This window comes from Heterodontus francisci, chromosome 4 (genome assembly GCF_036365525.1).
Source record: "Heterodontus francisci isolate sHetFra1 chromosome 4, sHetFra1.hap1, whole genome shotgun sequence".
NCBI classification, from domain to species: Eukaryota; Metazoa; Chordata; class Chondrichthyes; order Heterodontiformes; family Heterodontidae; genus Heterodontus; species Heterodontus francisci.
In genome coordinates this window covers 121844925-121864545 of record NC_090374.1, presented here as the reverse complement: position 1 = coordinate 121864545, position 19621 = coordinate 121844925, and the positions used below count along the sequence as shown (strand labels likewise).

At 45.3% G+C, this 19621-nt stretch overlaps 1 protein-coding gene across 14 annotated transcripts in view; it reads right to left on the bottom strand.

Annotated features, from left to right (window-relative positions):
- aopep (aminopeptidase O (putative)) overlaps nt 1–19621 on the bottom strand; it is a 356223-nt gene that overhangs the window by 83234 nt on the left and 253368 nt on the right. For all 14 annotated transcript variants that reach the window (XR_010974905.1, XR_010974900.1, XR_010974901.1 and 11 more), the window contains one exon: nt 6509–6625. Coding sequence is in view for 6 of the 14 variants with exons in the window: in XM_068030074.1 (XP_067886175.1) it covers nt 6509–6625 (117 nt within the window). In the remaining 8 variants the exon portion in view is untranslated. The remainder of the gene's footprint in view (nt 1–6508; nt 6626–19621) is intronic.

Sequence of the window (19621 nt, the reverse complement as noted above, 5' to 3'; positions counted from 1 at the left end):
GTGCTGCCTAAGGAGCCTTGGTGCATTGCTGCAGTGCATTTTGTAGATAGTACACACTGCTGCCACTTTGCGTCAGTGGTGGAGGGAGTGAATGTTTGTAAATGGGGTGCCAATCAAGCAGGCTGCTTTGTCTTGGATGGTGTCAAGCTTCTTGAGTGTTGTTGGAGCTGCACCCATCCAGGCAAGCGGAGAGTATCCCATCAGACTCCTGACTTCTGCCTTGTAGATGGTGGATAGGTTTTTTGGGCAGGGGGGCGGGCAGGGTCAGGAGGTAGATTCCTAGCCTCAGACCTGCCCTTGTAACCATGGTATTTATATGGCTGGTCCAGTTCAGTTTCTGGTCAATGGTAACCCTCAGGAAGTTGAATGTGGGGGATTCAACAATCATATTGCCATAGAATGTTAAAGGGAGATGGTTAGATTCTCTCTTGTTTGAAATAGTCATTGCCTGGCACTTGTGTGGCACGAATGTTACTCGCCACTTATCAGCCCAAATCTGGATAGTGTCCAGGTCTTGCTGCATTTCTACACAGACTGCTTCAGTATCTGAGGAGTTGTGAATGGTACTAAATAGTATGCTGTCATCAGCGAACATCCCCACTTTTGACCTTATGATTGAAGGAAGGTCATTGATGAAGCAGCTAAAGATGGCTGAGCTTAAGACTACCCTGAGGAACTCCTGCAGTGATGTCCTGGAGTTGAGATGATTGACCTCCAACAACCACAACCATCTTCCTTTGCATTATGTATGACTCCAACCAACGGAGAGCTTTCCCTCTGTTTCCCGTTGATTCCAGTTTTGCTAGGGCTCCTTGATGCCATACTCGGTCAAATGTTGCCTTAATGTCAAGGGCAGTCATTCTCACCGCACCTCTTGAGTTCAGTTCTTTTGTCCATGTTTGAACCAAGGCTGCAATGAGGTCAGGAGCTGAGTGGCCCTGGCGGAATCCAAACCGAGCGTCACTGAACAGGCTATTACTAAGCAAGCGCCACTTGATAGCACTGCCAATGACACCTTCCATCACTTTACTGATGACCGAGAGTAGACCGATGGGGTGGTAATTGGCCTGGTTGGATTTGTCCTGCTTTTTGCGTACAGGACATACCTAGGCAATTATCCAAATTGTCGGGTAGATGCCAGTGTTGTAGCTCTACTGGAACAGCTTGGCTAGGGGCACGGCAGGTTCTGGAGCACAGGTCTTCAGTACTATTGCTGGAATGTTGTCAGGGTCCATAGCCTTTGCAGCATCCAGTGCCTTCAGTTGTTTCTTGATATCACATGGAGTGATTCGAGTTGGCTGAAGACTGGCATCTGTGATGCTCGGGATTTCAGGAGGAGGCCGAGATGGATCATCCACTCGGCACTTCTGGCTGAACATTGTTGCAAATGCCTCAGCCTTAACTTTTGCACTGATGTGGACTCCCCCCATCATTGAAGATAGGGATATTTGTGGAGCCACCTCCTCCAGTTAGTTGTTTAATTGTCCACCACCATTCACGGCTGGATGTGGCAGGACTGCAGAGCTTAGATCTGAACTGTTGGTTGTGGGATCACTTAGCTCTGTCTATCGCAAGCCACTTACACTGTTTGGTATGCAAGTAGTCCTGGGTTGTAGCTTCACCAGGTTGACACCTCATTCTGAGGTATGCCTGATGCTGCCCTCTGGTATGTCCTCCTGCACTCTTCATTGAACCAGGGCCGGTCTCCTGGCTTGATGGTAATGGTAGAGTGGGAGATATGCCAGGCCATGAGGTTACAGAGTGTGGTTGAGTACAATTTTGTTGCTGCCGATGGCCCGCAACACCTCATGGATGCCCAGTCGAAATAAATTCTATTCCATTTAGCACAGTGGTAGTGCCAGACAACACGAAGGAGGGTATCCTCAATGTGAAGACGGGACTTTGTCTCCACAAGGACTATGCGGTGGTCACTCGGATCAATACTGTCTTCAACAGATGCATCTGCGACAGGCGGGTTGGTGAGGATGAGGTCAAGTATATTTTTCCCTCGTTCGTTCCCTCACCAACTGCCGCAGACCCAGTCTAGCAGCTATGTCCTTTAGGACTCGGCCAGCTCGGTCATTAGTGATGCTACCGAGCCACTCTTGATGATAGACATTGAAGTCCCCCACTAAGAGTACATTCTGCACCCTTGCCACCCTCTGTGCTTCCTCCCAGTTGTGTTCAACATGGCGTAGTACTGATTCATCAGCTGAGTGGTGGGGGCGAGGGCTGGAGGTTGGAGTAGATGGTAATCAGCAGAAGGTTTCTTTGTCCATGTTTGACCTGATGCCATGAGACTGCATGGGATCCAGAATCTATGTTGAGGACTCCCAGGGAAACTCTCTCCCAACTGTATACCACTGTGTCACCACCTCTGCTGGGTCTGTCCTGCCAGTGGGACAGGACATACCCAGGGATGGTGTTGGTGGTATCTGGGACATTGTCTGTCAGGTATGATTCCATGAGTATGACGATGTCAGGCTGCTGCTTGACTAGTCTGTGGGACAGCTCACCCAACTTTGGCACAAGCCCCCAGATGTTACTTCGGTGGCTTTGCAGGGTCGACAGGGCTGAGTTTGCCGTTGTCATTTCCAGTGCCTAGGTCGATGCCGGGTGGTCCGACGGTTTCATTCCTTATTGACTTTGTAGCGGTTTGGTGCAACTGAGTGGCTTGCTAGGCCATTTCAGAGGGCATTTAAGAGTCAACTACTTTGTTGTGGGTCTGGAGTCACATGTAGTGCAGACCGATAAGGATAGCAGCTTTCCTTCCCTAAAGGACATTAGTGAACCAGATGGGTTTCTACGACAATCGACAATGGTTTCATGGCCATCATTAGATTAGTTTTTAAATCCCGATTTTTATTAGTTGAATTCAAATTCCACCTTCTGCCATGGTGGGATTCGAACCCATGTCACCAGAGCAATATCCCTGGGTCTCTGGGTTACTAGTGACAATACCACTACGCTACCAGTTCCCCAACACGGAACACCTAACTGCCTCAACTGCAAAATTATGCTTCTTCTCTGTCAAAATAATAAGGTGTTGCTCCTGCCCCCAAGACTTCTGCAACCTGCCAATTCCAATGATCCAGACTGCTTAACTGGCTTAAGTGCAAAAACAATTCCCCTTGATGTCATCACTTTGCAATGTCATTATTCTAGGGTGCATCTCTGAAGCATTTCACAAGTAACAGGGATGCCATTTACAACGTTGGCAACTAAGATAGTTGAGGTACAGGAACAGGAGTAGGTCATTCTTTCCCTTGAGCCTATTCCACCATTCAATTAGATCACTGCTGATCTGTACCTCAACTTCATCTATCCGCTGTTGATCCACATCCCTCGATAACCTTAAATAATATCTATTAATTCTCTTGAAAAATTCAATTGCTGCAGTATCCACAACCTTTTGGGAGAGAGTTTTCTAGATTTATACTACCCACTGTGTGCAAAAGTGCCTCCTGATTTCATTCCTGGATTACCTAGCTCTAATTTTAAGATTGTGCCCTCTTATTCTGGATTCCCCATGGGTTCTAAGGGTGGGGAAGAGGAGGGAAACCCCTGTGAAGGGTTAAACTTGAGGTCTGGGCTTCATTTGAATATTGCAGCACCCATACTTTACTGTATTTTCTATACCCACTGGCATGTAGTGGTTGTTGCTGGACCAGTAATCCAGAAGCGTGGACTAATAATCCAGAGACTAAGAGCTCAAATCCCACTGTGCCAGTTTCAGAATTTGAACTCAGTGCCAAAAAAGGTCTTGAAGTAAAACGCTGGTAACAAGTAACCATGACGCTGTTGGATTATTGTAAAAACCCAAATGGTGCGTTAGCATCCTTTAGGGAAGGAAACCTACCATCCCTATCCAGTATAACATATATGTAACTCCAGTCCCACACCAATGGGGCTGTCTCTTAACTACCCTCTGAAGTGGGTAGCAAGCCACTCAATTGGACCAAAGAGGCAATAAATGCTAGCCTTGCCAGTGATACCCACATCAAGAATGAAAAAAAGCAATATCTTTTAAAACTATTTTCCTGTTAAATTTGCCGGCAGCATCAGTTACTGTGGATTGGATTTACATTCCCGGGTCCCAACCCCAGCGTTGGTTTGAAATGCAGGAAAGGAATCAGAAATGCCAGCAGCAGAGCCCCAATTGTGGAGGAGGCAGCTAATTAAGAGGCCACCTCCGGGAGCCCCGTCCAATTAGGATGGCAGGCGGGTTCCACAGCCAGGTGAGCCAATTGGAGTGTCCGAGGCTTTAGCAGCCGGCAGCCCCACCAGGAGAGTTGGGCACTGCTGATGTAGATGGGAGAACAAGAGTGCGCACCAAGATGGAGGCGCCCTATGAAGACTTTAGAATGTTTAAAAATAAAATGCAGCCACAGCTGCCAAACAATCATTGTGGAGGGGGAATGCCTCCACGGGATGGCCTGTAGCAGCAGCCCTCTGGCAATCATGGCTGCGCTGGTGAAAGCGGGGGAGTGTAAATTAAATGAGGTGTCGCTGGCCCCAGGCCTGCTGCAGGGAGGTCACCTCCATCCATTGGCCAGGCTTTGGCCTAAGCGGAAGGGGCCCACGTGCTGTCTGCAAAATTCCAGATGCAGTCTGATGAGTGCCCTCAACAGGCAGAGTTGGCTACCCGCCTCTGGCTGGGGGGTTGGAGGGGAGGGCGGGTCGTACACATTCATACTGGCAAACTGGCACGCTCACTGGTAGCACGAGATTGCTGGCAGCACTGCCTCCAGAGCTGCTTTCTCAGCCCAGTGTCTCTGATGCGATATTATATATTGACAGTCAGTTCTGTCTGAAATGTCTTCTGGGCAGTCTGTTCCACATTCACCACACTGCGTGTGAAGTATCTAAATTTTAAATTTAAAACTTGAATCTAAACCTTCTGTTCAATGATTCCTGTTCGAACAGGAAAAGTGCCTGCTAACAAAATTTGTGATTGTGGCAAACAGTTTATAACTCTTAGAATATTGAGAGCTTCAGTAAAGTATCCTTTTAATCTACTGCTCTCTAGTGTAAATATTCCAAGTTTATTTCTCCCTTTGTAGCTCCAGTGCCTATTCCCTAGAACTGTTTAATCTGCATCATAGATAGCACTTGGACCAAAATTGGACACAGAACTCAAGGTTTGCTAATCTAGTAATACAGACAAGCTCCCTTTTGTAACTTGTGTTCTAGCCCCCCTGGTTGGCCAGCCTAAAATGCTGTTTGCCTTCTTGACTCAGTCCTAACACTTGAGTTGATAGTCTAAGCTTGACAGTTCGCAACAGGACCATGTAAATTCTCATTGTCAGAGGTGTTGTCTTCTTATTGAGCCATTAAACCTGCGTCTGCCTAGATCACATGGCCCTAGTTTGGAGAGAAACTGAGAGCTCTTCAGTGACTTGGTCAACATTCTTCCCTCAACCAACACCACCAAAGCTAGCCATTCATTTACCTCATGTGCTGCACATGGGCCCATGTTGTGTGCAAATTGGTTGCCATATCTGCCTCCAGAACAACAATAACTTACATTTCAAAAGTGATTATTTGGCTGGTAAATTCTTTGGCATATCCTGAGGGCATAAAAGATGCTTATATAAATGCAGGTTCCTTTTTATTAAAGGTGGCCCAAATACAAAGGATTTAGATAGAATGGGCTGGTGCGCAGTGAACATTTAATGTTTCAATTGCAAAGTGATGAGAGTGAGAAAAGGGACATAAGCAATGGAAATGTGAAACGAATAGTGGTAAATTACAGAAACAGCATAGAACGATATGATGGATAGACTGCTGAAACTAACAGTGCAATGTGCAACAGCAAAAAAGGACTTGGGGGAGAAATTCATTCGTGTAGCACCGCTTCGAGTCCCCAGGGGCTCGAAGACGACAACCCACGCACTGCCTACCCCCAGGGAATTGACAAGTCTGCATAGCGCTGCTAGAACCTAGAAGCGGCACTACACCAACAAATTCCAGCACCATCCGCCACCACCCCCCCCCCCCCCCCACCACCGTTGTATTTATATAGAACCTTTCATGATCTCAGAATGACCCAAAACACTTTGCACTTTCGAAATGTACGTTTAAAACATTAAGTGATACATTAAACTGATTTTCTTTCAGAAATAAAGGGTTTTATTTCCACAAATGAAAGATCCCACAGTCAGCTATCTGCAATACTAAAAACAAACAATGCTGCTGCATTAGCATTTGTGAAACACTTTTGAAGTGGAATATAACTCGAACAGTGCCATTGGGAAACATAAGATTTTGAAGCTGTTGTACAAGTCAGATAGAAATTTATTTCCACCCTACCAACAAAATTGTAGGACTCCAAAAATCTTTTTAAACCTAATGGGGAAGAAACAGGGGAGTTGATTATTTACAGAGCATTTTGACTATTAAATGAATATACAGCTGCCGTTTTAAGCTCTGTGAACTGCATTTTTCCCCTCTGGCACAGTTTATCAAGTGTTGACAAAACAGTTCAGTGGGCCAGTAAATGAATTACCTCTGCATCCTGTTCCCTGAGGCAACAGTGCTTCTGTAACCACTGCAGTGTTCGGGAAGATAAGGACTTCACTTCGAACAGCAACTCCAGGAGCAAAACCAGTTGGTCTGGTAAAAGCTGAAATGTAGAAAGGTACAATGAGAGAACAGTTATTGCTAGAAGAAAGGGCAATGTCTGTTTATATATGTATAAATGCGATGCACACTGTAATTTGCAAGTTATATAAAACAAGCATACCGTTCAGCCACTTATATTTTAGCAAACTTCACAATTCAAACTTACTACAAGTAAACTTTAAATCCTTTTTTGATGAACATTTACATTTCTATGTACTGTATATAGATTGAATTTCAATGTAACTTGTCCTCAAAATCTATATATAATAGTTCAATTGCAAAGAAAATGTAACTTTTCATTGCAATATCCCTTGCACGTAAAGTAAAATTGATTTTCAACAACACCCTGCTGCACTGGCCAGTATTTTGTCTTCATTCTAATTCAACACACATTTGTTTATACCGTAATCTAAAGACAGGAACAGGTGCCTTTGATACAGCTACAAAGTACTAGCTTTGCACGCTACATTCAACATTATATACCTAGGAACAGGCCAACTATGAAGCAGCACTTTTTTGTGTACCCATATACGGGGATGCAGCATTACTATGCTAGTGTTGTTGCCAGAAGTATTATTTAACATGGCTTGCACAGCTATCCTTTTAAGGTACTTCAAAGAGGAATCACCATTCTAAACCTAACCCGTCCTCCTTTACACCAGTAAGTTCCACACTATCTTTTTGATCCTAATGGGGAAAGGAAACTTCTCAAGTTGTAACTGGACTCACTTTTGTTGCCTGTATTTTACTATGTTGCATGGCAATGAAATGGCAGACTCAACATTTCAAATTCTAAAGAATCTACCTTCACATTTAACTGCACATCATGCTGCACCCCACAGGTATCTCTTTCACTCTGGTGGTTTAATAGGTCTTTCTATTTTACTGTCCAGGTGTAAAATAAATTAGATCATCAATGAAGCTTTGTAAATTGTGTGTTGTGTATGTGTGTTTCTTTTTTATACAAGATGATTGCAGCCAAGGTTGGTTGTGCAGACTTGACTCATCTTGCAATGAAGTTTTGAAGCCCACTAGTTTTCAGTTTCCAAGACCTATTAACGCTACAGCAGAAGCACAGAATTCTCACACCAGCTGCACCAAATAAACTATCTTGAGGAGTTGCCCATATCTCAAGATAACTAGAGTAATGTTGAGAGGAAAGTAGAAATGTAATCAGGCATTTTTTTCAAAAAAGCAGAAGTATTAATCCACTGAAAAAGTTCAAGTTTAATAAACAGTATTATTTGAAGTAGTACAGTGTTACCCATTTATTATTTACATGGATGCAACACTATAAACCTAAAACAAATTTAAAAAAAGACACTAACAGCAAGAGATATAGGTCAGAATTTCCATTTGCACTGAGCAAACAAAAATTCCAAGCTATTGTACTTTTCTCCCTAGGTACAGTGATTGGTAAATACACAAATTTTTATTTCATATAAATTTCACCATCTCCCTGTCGGAAGCTACTTTTCAAACCAAGTGTAAGAAAAATAGATAGATCCCAAAAGTAAATTTAAATGTACAAGTCTTATTCTTTGGCCTCCTTGTCTCGGGAGACAATGGGTAAGCGCCTGGAGGTGGTCAGTGGTTTGTGGAGCAGCGCCTGGAGTGGCTATGAAGGCCAATTCTAGAGTGACCGGCTCTTCCACAGGTGCTGCAGAAAAATTTGATTGTCAGGGTTGTTACACAGTTGGCTCTCCCCTTGCGCTTTTGTCTTTTATCATGCCAACTGCTAAGTCTCTTCGACTCGCTACACTTTAGCCCCGCCTTAATGACTGCCCGCCAGCTCTGGTGAACGCTGGCAACTGACTCCCACGACTTGTGATCAATGTCACAGGACTTCATGTCGCGTTTGCAGACGTCTTTGAAGCGGACACATGGACGGCCGGTGGGTCTGATACTAGTGGCGAGCTCGCTGTACAATGTGTCTTTGGGGATCCTGCCATCTTCCATGCGGCTCACATGGCCAAGTCATCTCAAGCGCTGCTGACTCAGTAGTGTGTATAAGCTGGGGATGTTGGCCACCTCGAGGACTTCTGTGTTGGAGATACGGTCCTGCCACCTGATGCCAAGGATTCTCCGGAGGCAGCGAAGATGGAATGAATTGAGACGTCGCTCTTGACTGACATACATTGTCCAGGCCTCGCTGCCATAGAGCAAGGTACTGAGGACACAGGCTTGATACACTCGGACCTTTGTGTTCCGTGTCAGTGCACCATTTTCCCACACCCTCTTGGCCACAAGTAAGTGACTTAAAATATCTGGAAATAATTGCAGCAGCAATAAATGTTTAAACGAAGAAAAGTGCAGTGGAGTAAACTCCATTCCACTGTTGTCAGAAACTGGCACACAATTAAAATATCCATGTTATTTCCTGACTGAGCAGTGCCACATATATTTAGAACATACAAAATAATTTGTGCAATTAAAGACTGACTTGCACAATAAGTATTTTCCAATGCAGTTGCAGAATTCAGCAGCAAACCCGATAACAGGAAGATTTAATCCTAGAGCACATTATTTCCCCTCCTCAAACAACTTGATCCATGCCAACACACAAGCTACAATAGCAGGGAAAACAAGGATGACATTGGTGAAATGGTTAAGTTTTAACCACAGGCACCCACCCACCCCCACCACCCGCATTTCCTTTTAGGTTACCATGAAAAGAGTAAGCCGGCAGCTAGTTGATATCCAGCCAGGCCTCTGCCATAGATATAGAATTATATCAAATAATTGTAGAAAACAAAGACAAAGCTCAGAAAATTCACAATATTGAGGTTAGCTTGGAGTATCACTGTGCTGAAGTACTTGTAGTCATGACAGCATTAAAGGGTACCTTTCACATATTGTCCAATAGGTCACAGTTCTCAACCAAACCAGAAGTAATGCAAGGAAATAAATTCCATTCTGTTTACTAATATGTTTAGCAATTTAACTGGGGGGGAGGGGGTTTGTTCTAACAAAAACACAGATTTATGCTCTACCAACTTAACTAAAGTTGTCCATACAACAAAATTATATTTGCGCAGAGGAATCGTGAGATGGCAGTTAAATGTAAGCATTGCCATTTTATTTATTTATTTACTTATTTAGAGATACAGCACTGAAACAGGCCCTTCGGCCCACCGTGTCTGTGCCGACCATCAACCACCCATTTATACTAATCCTACACTAATCCCATATTCCTACCACATCCCCACCTTCCCTCCATTCCCCTACCACCTACCTATACTAAGGGCAATTTATTATGGCCAATTTTACCTATCAACCTGCAAGTCTTTGTCTGTGGGAGGAAACCGGAGCACCGGGCGAAAACCCACGCGGTTCACAGGGAGAACTTGCAAACTCCGCACAGGCAGTACCCAGAATCGAACCTGGGTCGCTGGAGCTGTGAGGCTGCGGTGTTCACCACTGTGCCACCCTCAAAGTAAATAAAATTCAGATACAATTTTTGAGAGGAAAAAAATAGCAAGTGCGGTTCTAATGCCTGTCCTATTTAAACACTAAGCAAGATAAATCGGTTCTATCACCTGGGTTCAAATTCATTGATTCTGTATAAGTCTAAGAAATGCAGAGTTGTCATCAGCTGGTATATTTTTCTGCAGGCAGTAATGCAAGTTAAAAAAAGATACTCCAAGTATAAAACAGGTAACCTAGTTTTATAATCTCACCTTTTTCACTTATGTTAGCAACTGGAAGAAAATATACCTCATTTGATTTGGACAAGACTTAAATTTGATGTAGGAAATAAATGGTGAATGAATGTGTGAAAAATTAAAACCACACATGATTTTAGATATTCCCCTCATTGAAGCCTCTACCAATGCAAGCAGTAAACAGAAAAAGGCTATTACATGGACTTCCAGTAAACTAGAGATCATGGGCTGGATTTCTACCCCTCAATGGGAATGAGCATGGAGGCCAACACCAACCCTCCACAGGCCATTTTCCTGGAGGTGGGATGGGGTCGGGGGGTCAGCAGGGCTACCCGGCCGCAAGCGACAGGTAGCCAATTAAGGGACCCTTAAGGTCTATTGTTAGAGGCCAACTGGGATTTTTCAGTCAGCTCCAGGCCCCCCAAGACATCAGGAACTAGACCAGCTGCCTGGAGGCAGCCTCCCAGCAGTAGACCAGGGGCTCAGTTCTCCGGGCAGGCTTTAAGGCACTCTCCACCTCTCTGACTTCAACTGCAGTCACAGGCCACCACTCCACAATGTTGGCCCAGCTGCTGAGTCTATTTTTTATTTCAAAGTTTGAAAAGTTGGACAGGACGCCTCCATCTTGAGGTACATTCTGTCTTTCTTACTTGAAAAGGCATCCTCTTGCTTCTTCTGAGCTGATGGGCCTCTGACTGGCCTCCAGCTTCGAGAGCCCAATTGCTGTCCTTAATTGGAGGGCGAGTCTGCCTTCTGGCCACTAATTAACCAGTTTGGGGAAAATCACTGCTGGGTGACTGTTTCCCATACAGTGAAGGGTTCTGACCCAAAGGGCAAAATCCTGCCCATGTTTCAGCATTTATAGTTAATAAAAAAGATTTTTTTTAAAAACTTCTTTCGAAATGACGTCATATTATCAGCTGGGTTTCTGGTTATAAACGTTGCATGTCTAGCCCTTGCATTTCTTTTCTTTCTAGTTCTTCCTTTTGGTTTAGTGGTTAAAGGTACTATCCAACGTAAAAGTACTAGAAAGTTCCAAGTTTGATTCCCGGTCTCTGCTCAGTTGGGTGATCTGAGCTGGGTTAGTCTGTGTGTGCCGGGATAGGGCAAAGAAAAAAATCAATCAACATTCGTACTCCTAATTGTTATCCAGTAACCCCTACTGGAGAACGTGTGTGTGTGAATGCGAGTATGTTTGTGTGCGTGAATGTGAGAAAATCAGGTAAGAACAGGATCAGGAACAGCTCTAATGCTTCTCATGGAAGAATACCCAAGTTTATAATATGAAGAACAGTATAGAAAGCTCCTTATCCCTGTCTACAGGACAGGAAGGGGAAAAAAAAGGATGTTTTCCATTTAATTGCATATCTGGCAAAATTTGAGAGAGTAAACGTAATGCTTTTAGAATATTCCACCTGTCCATATGACAGAAGTGAAAAACTGAAGTAAACATTTCCTCCCTGTACCTCCTATGGCCTATTGTTAGTCTGGAATTTTCTACGAAACTACTAAAGTACTTTATATCAAAGTAGCAACTTTCAGCTTCAATTTCTTTTATTCTTACATGGTATGTAGGCATCACTGGCAAGGCCAGCATTTGTTGCCTATCCCTAATTACCCTTGAACTGAGTGGCTTGCGAGGCCATTTCATAGGGTAGTTAAGAGTCAACCGCATTGCTGTGGGTCTGGAGCAACATGCAGGCCAGACCAGGTAAGGATGACAGATTTCCTTCCCTAAAAGACATTAGTGAACCAGGTGGATTTTTAGAACAATCGATGACAGTTACATTGCACCATTACTGAGACTAGCTTTCAATTCCATTTTTTATTAAATAATTGAATTTAAACTCCACCAGCTGACATGGTGGGATTTGAAACAGTGTCCCCAGGGCATAAGCCTAGGCCTCTGGATTAGTAGTTCAGCAACATTACCACTGCACCATTTCCCCTAAATAAGTAAACTGCAGTTTCTAATTCTGTCCCCACTCAATCTCACCAAGCTTTCCCCACCAACAACCAAAGCTATTCCTCGACTATGGCACCTTTTGTGGCCTCAATGCTGCCTTAGTCTAAACCACAAACAAAACTACCTCTGACCACTTACCTGTCTCCCTCATTGCACACATCCTCCTGCCACTGGTGATTTGCTCAAATAGTCCCTCACCCCTACCTCTAATTCCTTCACAATCCCCATTTTTGGCCCTTTAAGTCCATGGGCCAAAACTCAAATGCGTCTGCCACAATGACTGGTCCAGTTATTCTTCACCTAAACTATCTTCACCATGGAAAGCACTGCTATGCCTCCACAGCTAAATCCTCCTACCATTCCAGGCACTTGACAACTGAAAGATCCCAGACTTGGTCTTTGGCTTCAGCAAGTATAGGGTCCTTTTGAGCAGACAATATACCATGTAAAGGTGAACCTTTTGAGAAGTCTTAATACTTCTTTATCTGGGAAATCCATGTACCCTTCACAGCTCATAAGGCCACAACTTAATATTTTCAAGATATTTTCATGCTATCCTTTTAGCAGGTTCTGTGGCAGTTCCAGAACTAGCTGAGAAAATTAGCTATCCCTCTTGGAACTTATACAGCCAGCAGACAAATGCTCATGGTTTCTGTGTTGGATCAATTTACTTCTGTTGCTACCTTCTCTACTTGCACTGATAGGGATTTCCAAATGATAAACAGTTGAATAAAATGATAATTTCCTAACGTTTTCATGTATTATGTGAATTCAGAGAAAGGAAAAAAATAAAAAGCATCTCTAATAAAATAAAAAATTATTTGTCCAGAATTACAGTAGATGCGCACAGATAAAATGATAGTGTCATGCTAGACCCCCACCAGCCAAGAATGAGGCACATTAATTTCCCCACATGGACATTAAATTTCAAACTGTTGCTGAAGTGAAGAAAAGACTTGTTTAAAAAATCACCAGTCCCTTGGCTGGAAAAACATTTTTTGCATACTAACAGCCAATGCTCGGAAGGACAAAAGGGCTATTCCCTGCTCCAATTTAACCCACAATGGACTTTGAGCACCAGGTATTGTGTGTAAGAGACATTCCAGGGTTGGCTAAAACCAGAGAATCCACTAACAGACGTGGTCAGACCAGCTAGTCACATGACTAACCAGCTTGGCAACCTGGGTTTTCTCAATTGTACAAACAGTTTGAACTCAGTGTCTGCTTGCTCCTGGACTGAAAAAACCTCTCCTGACTGGCTCATCACAGCCTCTCCTTCTGCTCCCATCTTTTTCTAACAGAACTCCAAATCCACTGAAGACACATGAACCCCAAGAGAGAAAAGGTTCCTATAACGTACAAGGTTTAAGAATATTGGGCCCCAACGAAAAGATCTACCTACAATCAAGGACTCTACAGTGAGCTCAAAGAACAGTAACAAAAACCATCTTCAGATATTGCCTCAAACTTTTCCACTTCATTTCTTCTGCTCTTTTCTGTCTCTATCTGCATATGTGTAACGTATGTATGCATGATAGCGTGGGTACATCACATATCCGTAGGCACTAACCAAATTAGAGTTTAAGTTTAATAAATGTCAACTTTTCTTCTTTAAACCCAATAGACCCTGTTTGTGCTGGTTTCTTTGCCTTATAATTAGAAAGTGGTGAACGAGGATTGACCGGGGGAAGCTAAAAACATGGTGTGTTTAAAATTGAACCCTGTATGGTAAGACCAGGTGAAGGCTGAAAGGAACCCCTAGACCCCTTTCTCACCTAGTCGTAACAGAAACTTGGGGGCTACCGTCCTGGATTTTACCCACAGACAAACGAAAGAAATTGGAAGTGGGAAGCCAAATTGTTCCCAATCAAAAAAGAGCAAAATTTCAATACACGTTTTCTTGTGGTTGTGTGTTTTTGAATACAACATGTCTGCAACTGAAGCTAGTAGCTCTCCAAGCCAGGCTGAACTTGGGATAATATAAAAGCACTGTCTATGGATAAGCTGAGAAAAATGGCTGAGCAGTGTGGGATCACTGTACGTGGCAAGGCTAGGAAGCCTGAACTCTTAAGACTAGTGGCTAACCATTTTTCCCTTGAATCTGAAGAAGCAGAAACAGGGTTAGAAGCAGACTCCGACAGGGTATTGTTAGCAAAGATAGAATTGGAACAAAGGAAACTTGAATTAGAAGACAGGGAAAGAGAAAGGCAGAAGAGGGAGAAAGAGAGAGCCTTTCAGAAGGAACGTGAAGAAAGAGACAGGAGAAGGAACAGGAGAGAGAAAGAATATTTTGGAAGGAATGTGAAGAAAGAGCACTGAAGTGGCTTGAGTTAACTTTTGAGGGGGGGGGGGGGGGGGGTGACAGAGTAACCCCAGTGAAAGCATGGCCAATATGGTGGAGCATAACTCAGGGTTGGGTACATAACTGTTAAAACTAGCTCAACTAATCCCAAAATTCAATGAGAAAGATGTAGAAGAATTTTTTTGTGCCTTTCAGAAAGTGCAAGGCAGCTAAAATGACCAGCTGAGACCTGGCCTCTTTCATAACAAAGCAAGCTAACCGGAAAAGCCCATGAGGTTTATTCCCTGCTGCCAGATGAGAGTTTATTGAATTATGAACAGATAAAAAAGTGCTATCCTCGGGCATATGGATTAAGGCTGCATTTGCTGACAACGCAGCCACTAGGTGGCGCAGTACTTGCACATGCGCAAATGCAGGTTCTTCAACTGGAATGTCAGCATCTGCGACATTCAGGCAACTGCCAGGATTAAAGATGGCGCTGATCAATTAATCACAGGAAATGCTTATAGTTAGATCATTCTAGCAAACTAACCTTACATTAAGTTGGATGGAAGCCCAGTAATATGCTAACTGTACTAACTGTAATCTTCAGATCCAGTTAATATTCCAGTAATCCTATTAAATGCAAAAGGAATTTTATGATTATATTTCCATTGGAAATCGGACAGAGTATAAAATGTGCTGCCAATGCTTTATTGTGATTCGATTATATGACTGACCAGGACTGATTTCACCCAAACGCAGCCTCTCACTCCTGCCCCAATGCCCGCTCTCTCCCCCCTCGGCAACTCGCTTTCTCCCCCTCTCCACCAACCGCTTCCCCACTTCAGCCGCTTGCACCAAACCTCGCTGGCCCCACCTGACCAATTGTTTCCCGCTCCTCGGCACCCGCTCTCCGGTCGCTCAGTCCCCACTTCCCCCCACCAACTGCTAGCTCCAAGCCGTGCCACTTCCCTCCTCTCGGCCATTCACTCCCATGTTTGATCGGTCTCAACGCACCACCTGAAGAAACAAGAGGTGACGGGACAACGTAGGAGCGAGAGGCTGAGAGGAGGGAAGCAGCACAGCATGGAACTAGCGGGGGTAGGGGAGAGCAGGGAGTGAGCGACTGGAGATTGGGGTGGCGTGAAGCAAGGAGTGGGGAACAATCGGCCAGGGGAGTGGAGTGGAGGGGAACAGCGAGGTCCGGAGCGAGCAGCTAGTTGGGGGGGTGGGGGAGGGGGGAGCTCCAGCCTCTAAGTCTCCCATTCAGCCGTTTCCTCCAGCCGAGTGCAGGTGGGGGGTGGGGTGGGGGGGGGGGGGGAAAAGAGAGGCGGGTTGGATACCCGATGAAGCTGTATTGTGCATGTGCGAAGATGGACCAGACGCGGTTACGCGATGACGTTGGTGTTGCGTGGTGACATCATCCCGCGCATGCGCCACTTCGTCCTGGCAAGTTATAGCTGCACATGTGCACAGCTTGGCGCACTTTGATGACATCAGCGGGCTGCTGCATTGTCAGAAATCACTTTCATGAATTGATACCCGAAGCCTAAACTCAAAAGTTTAGAACCCTCAAGAAGCAAGCTCAAACTTATCTGGAGTTTGAAAGAAGCAAGCAGCTGGCTTTTGACCAGTGGCTGAGGACTCTTAAAGTACAGCTCAGCGATGAGAATCTCAGAGAAGTAAATCTATTAGAGGAATTTAAACACTCTCTCCCAATCTCAATAAAAACCCACGCAGAGGAGCAGCAGGTTCAGGGAGCCCGACAAGCAGCCGTTCTGGCTAATGAGTTTGCTTTAATTTATAAGTCAGTTTCCCAGGGGAGAACCTTTCCCAGTCACCCCCACAAATCCAAAAAGGACAAAGGGTGGGAAGGTGATAGGAGCCCAAGCAGTCCTGGGAGGGAAAGAAAAGCAGAAGACACAGGGGGCCCTTCTCTAGCCAAAAAGGAAGGCGCGGTGAGCAAGAGTGAGATCCGGAGACATGTGTGCTTCCATTGTAATAAAGGCAGATCATCTAAAGGCTGACTGCTGAAAACTAAAGGGAAAACCTGTAGGGTTAATCAGGGGACATCCGTTCAGTGCAAAAGCGAACCTGATGAAAAGCACAGCAGAGCAAGCTGTAGCTTTAACTGCAGTAAGAGTGCAACACAGGAAATTTACTACTGCAAGTGCAGGAAATGTGAATAGGATTCCTGAAGGCTATCAGGGTTTTGTGTTTGAAGGGCAAGTAACCCCATACCCCTTGAGTGGGGCAAGCAAGCCCATAGTAATTCTCAAGGAGACAGGGGCGACTAGATCACCTTTACTGGGAAAAGGCCTAACCTTTCCCCCAGAGAGTGCAGTGAACATCAAAATGGTAGCGAATGGTATTGGAGGACAGTGTATGCCTGCACCTGTACACCGGGCGCACCTGGAGTGCGACCTAGTTTCGGGACTGCTGACCATAGGGATTGTCCCTAGTTTGCCTGTGGACGGGGTTGACCTGCTCCTAGGCAATGATCTGGAGGCAGTGAAGGTGGTAGCCCCCCCAGTAGTGAAAGAAAGACCGCAGGAGATCAGAGTGACAGGGCAGTGTTGGGAGACGGACCCGTGCTGAGTCCCTGATTGTGTAGTGGATCAGGCCATGATCAAACCAGCTTCCCCAGAGTGCACAGTGGCGCAGTGGTTAGCACCACAGCCTCACAACTCCAGTGACCCGGGTTCAGTTCTGGGTACTGCCTGTGCGGAGTTTGCAAGTTCTCCCTTTGTCTGCGTGGGTTTCCGCCGGGTGCTCCGGTTTCCTCCCACAGCCAAAGACTTGCAGGTTGATAGGTAAATTGGCCATTGTAAATTGCCCCTAGTGTAGGTAGGTGGTTGGAGAATGGTGGGGGTGTGGTAGGGAATATGGGATTAATGTAGGATTAGTATGAATGGGTGGTTGTTGGTCGGCACAGACTTGGTGGGCCGAAGGGCCTGTTTCAGTGCTGTATCTCTAAATAAATAAATAAAGACTAGATTGGCACTGCAGGCAGATGACCATGAGGTCTGCCTGGCCGACTTTCTTTGGAAAGTTACAAGACCCAGGGAATGAGTTAAATAAATCTTCCCTAGCTGAAGCTCAGCGAGCTGACCCAGTATTGCGAGAGTTAGCACAGGGAGTCCCTGATTGCTACTATTGAAAGAATGAGGTACTGATGAGGAAATGGAGTTCTCCTCACAGACCAGAGAGCAAGGAGTGGACAGTAGTTCACCAATTAGTGGTGCCACAGAGGTACCGTAGAGAAATAGTAAGGAGGCCCACGAGACTACAGTGGCTGTACATGCCGATATACGAAAGACCAAAGCCCGCATAAGACAGTGGTTTGTCTGGCCAAAACTCCACAAAGATGTGGTGGAGTACTGCAAGAGTTGCCACATGTGCCAGGTTTAGGGGAAACCCCAACCTAGTGAAACCTGCACCCCTAAGTCCTGTACTGGTGTGTTAGGAGGACCCTCCAACAGAGGGCTGGTGAACTGCAAGGGACCTCTGCCGAGAACAAAAGGGGACAGGCAGGCACAAGGCTGACAAAAGGTTAGAAAGGGAAGGGGAAAAAGCAACCAAGAAGGCAGGTTAAAGGGAATCCGGGAGGAATCCCAGATGAAAACCCCTACTGTCCGGTCAGCCAAACCTGAAAAATTTGAAAAGTTAGACCCCACATCCTTCTCTGTAAATGAAGAGACTGGAAGCACCTCACCAGGGTTACTAATAGCATTTACAGACAAAGAAAGGCCTCTAGGGGGCAGAGAAACCTTGAAGGTGATGCCAAAGGGGAGTGTAGTACAGTCTGCACAAATACCTGCAGGCAGGAGTGTCCCAGAAGACAAAAGGGGAGATTAGAAAAGAATCCTCCCCCACAGTCAGAAAAAAAGAGAACCACCCCCCTGAAGTCTCAGCATGAAGCATGACTCAGCAAAGCACTGAAAGAGAGTTCAGGATAGACTCACCCATTACTGACTCTCCTGGAGAAAAAAAAATCCAACTCAGGGTTAATTAAACCTGACCATCTCAACGACCCTAGGCAGCCATGGAAATGGGCAAACTGAAGAAAATCTTCACCAAAAATACGTTTATTGGGATGCCATAAAGGGGCAATTAAAGCAGCACTGCCACCAAGAAAAGACAGGCTGTAATAAGTTTTAGGATTTATGAATGAATGGGAATGAATGAGAGAAATGCATGTTTTTTTTCTGTATCTTATATTTTCTCTCGACTCTTTTAATGAAATGTGCTTTTCTCAAATCGCATTTCATTCCGCTAGGTGTGGAGGTGTCAAGCTGGACCCACATCTGCCAAGAATGGGGCATATTAATTTCACCATATGGACATTAAGGCCGGAATTTTACCACAATCGCTGGCTCCGGCACGGGTGGAACTCAAACGGATGCGGCCTCCGTTCCCCCGCTGCATCATGCGCGGGGCAGCCAATTAGCGGCCGCAGCGTGACTGAGACCTGAATCAGCTGGTGCGGGCGGGAAGATATACATCACTGGGGGCGGAGCCACAGCCGGGAATGTCTGACGTAATCCCTTGAAAAACGTTTACCTCAATGAAATTGACCAGGTACTCATTCATTGTTTAAAAATCAGCAGTAGTAGTGGTGGTTCACTGAGAGGCTGCAGTTCTGTTAGTGCAGAAGGAGTTAGAGATTTAAACACAGGTGGAGGAAGTCATGGAGGGGAGAAGCACTCGCTCAGCCCCCCATTTTTCAGATGATTCACTACAGATCCTCCTTCAGGCGGTTGAGGAGTGGCGTGATATCCTCTTCAACCCAGATGGTAGAAGGCGACCGTCGACAGTGACAAAGAGGGCCTGGTTGGAGGTCGCGGAGGAGGTCAGCAGCCACGGCGTCGTTCAGCGCACATGGATACAGTGCCGCAAGCGCCTCAATGACCTGCTTCGCTCTGCCCGGGTAAGGGGCATTCCTCATTCATCTAATCGTTATTTTGTCAAGGGAGGGTGTATTTGTATTCATGATGCAATGTGGAACCCCTGTATGATCATTGCCTGACTGCCTCCTTGCATTGGGATGCAAGATGGGCAGATGTGAGATGAACATTAAGC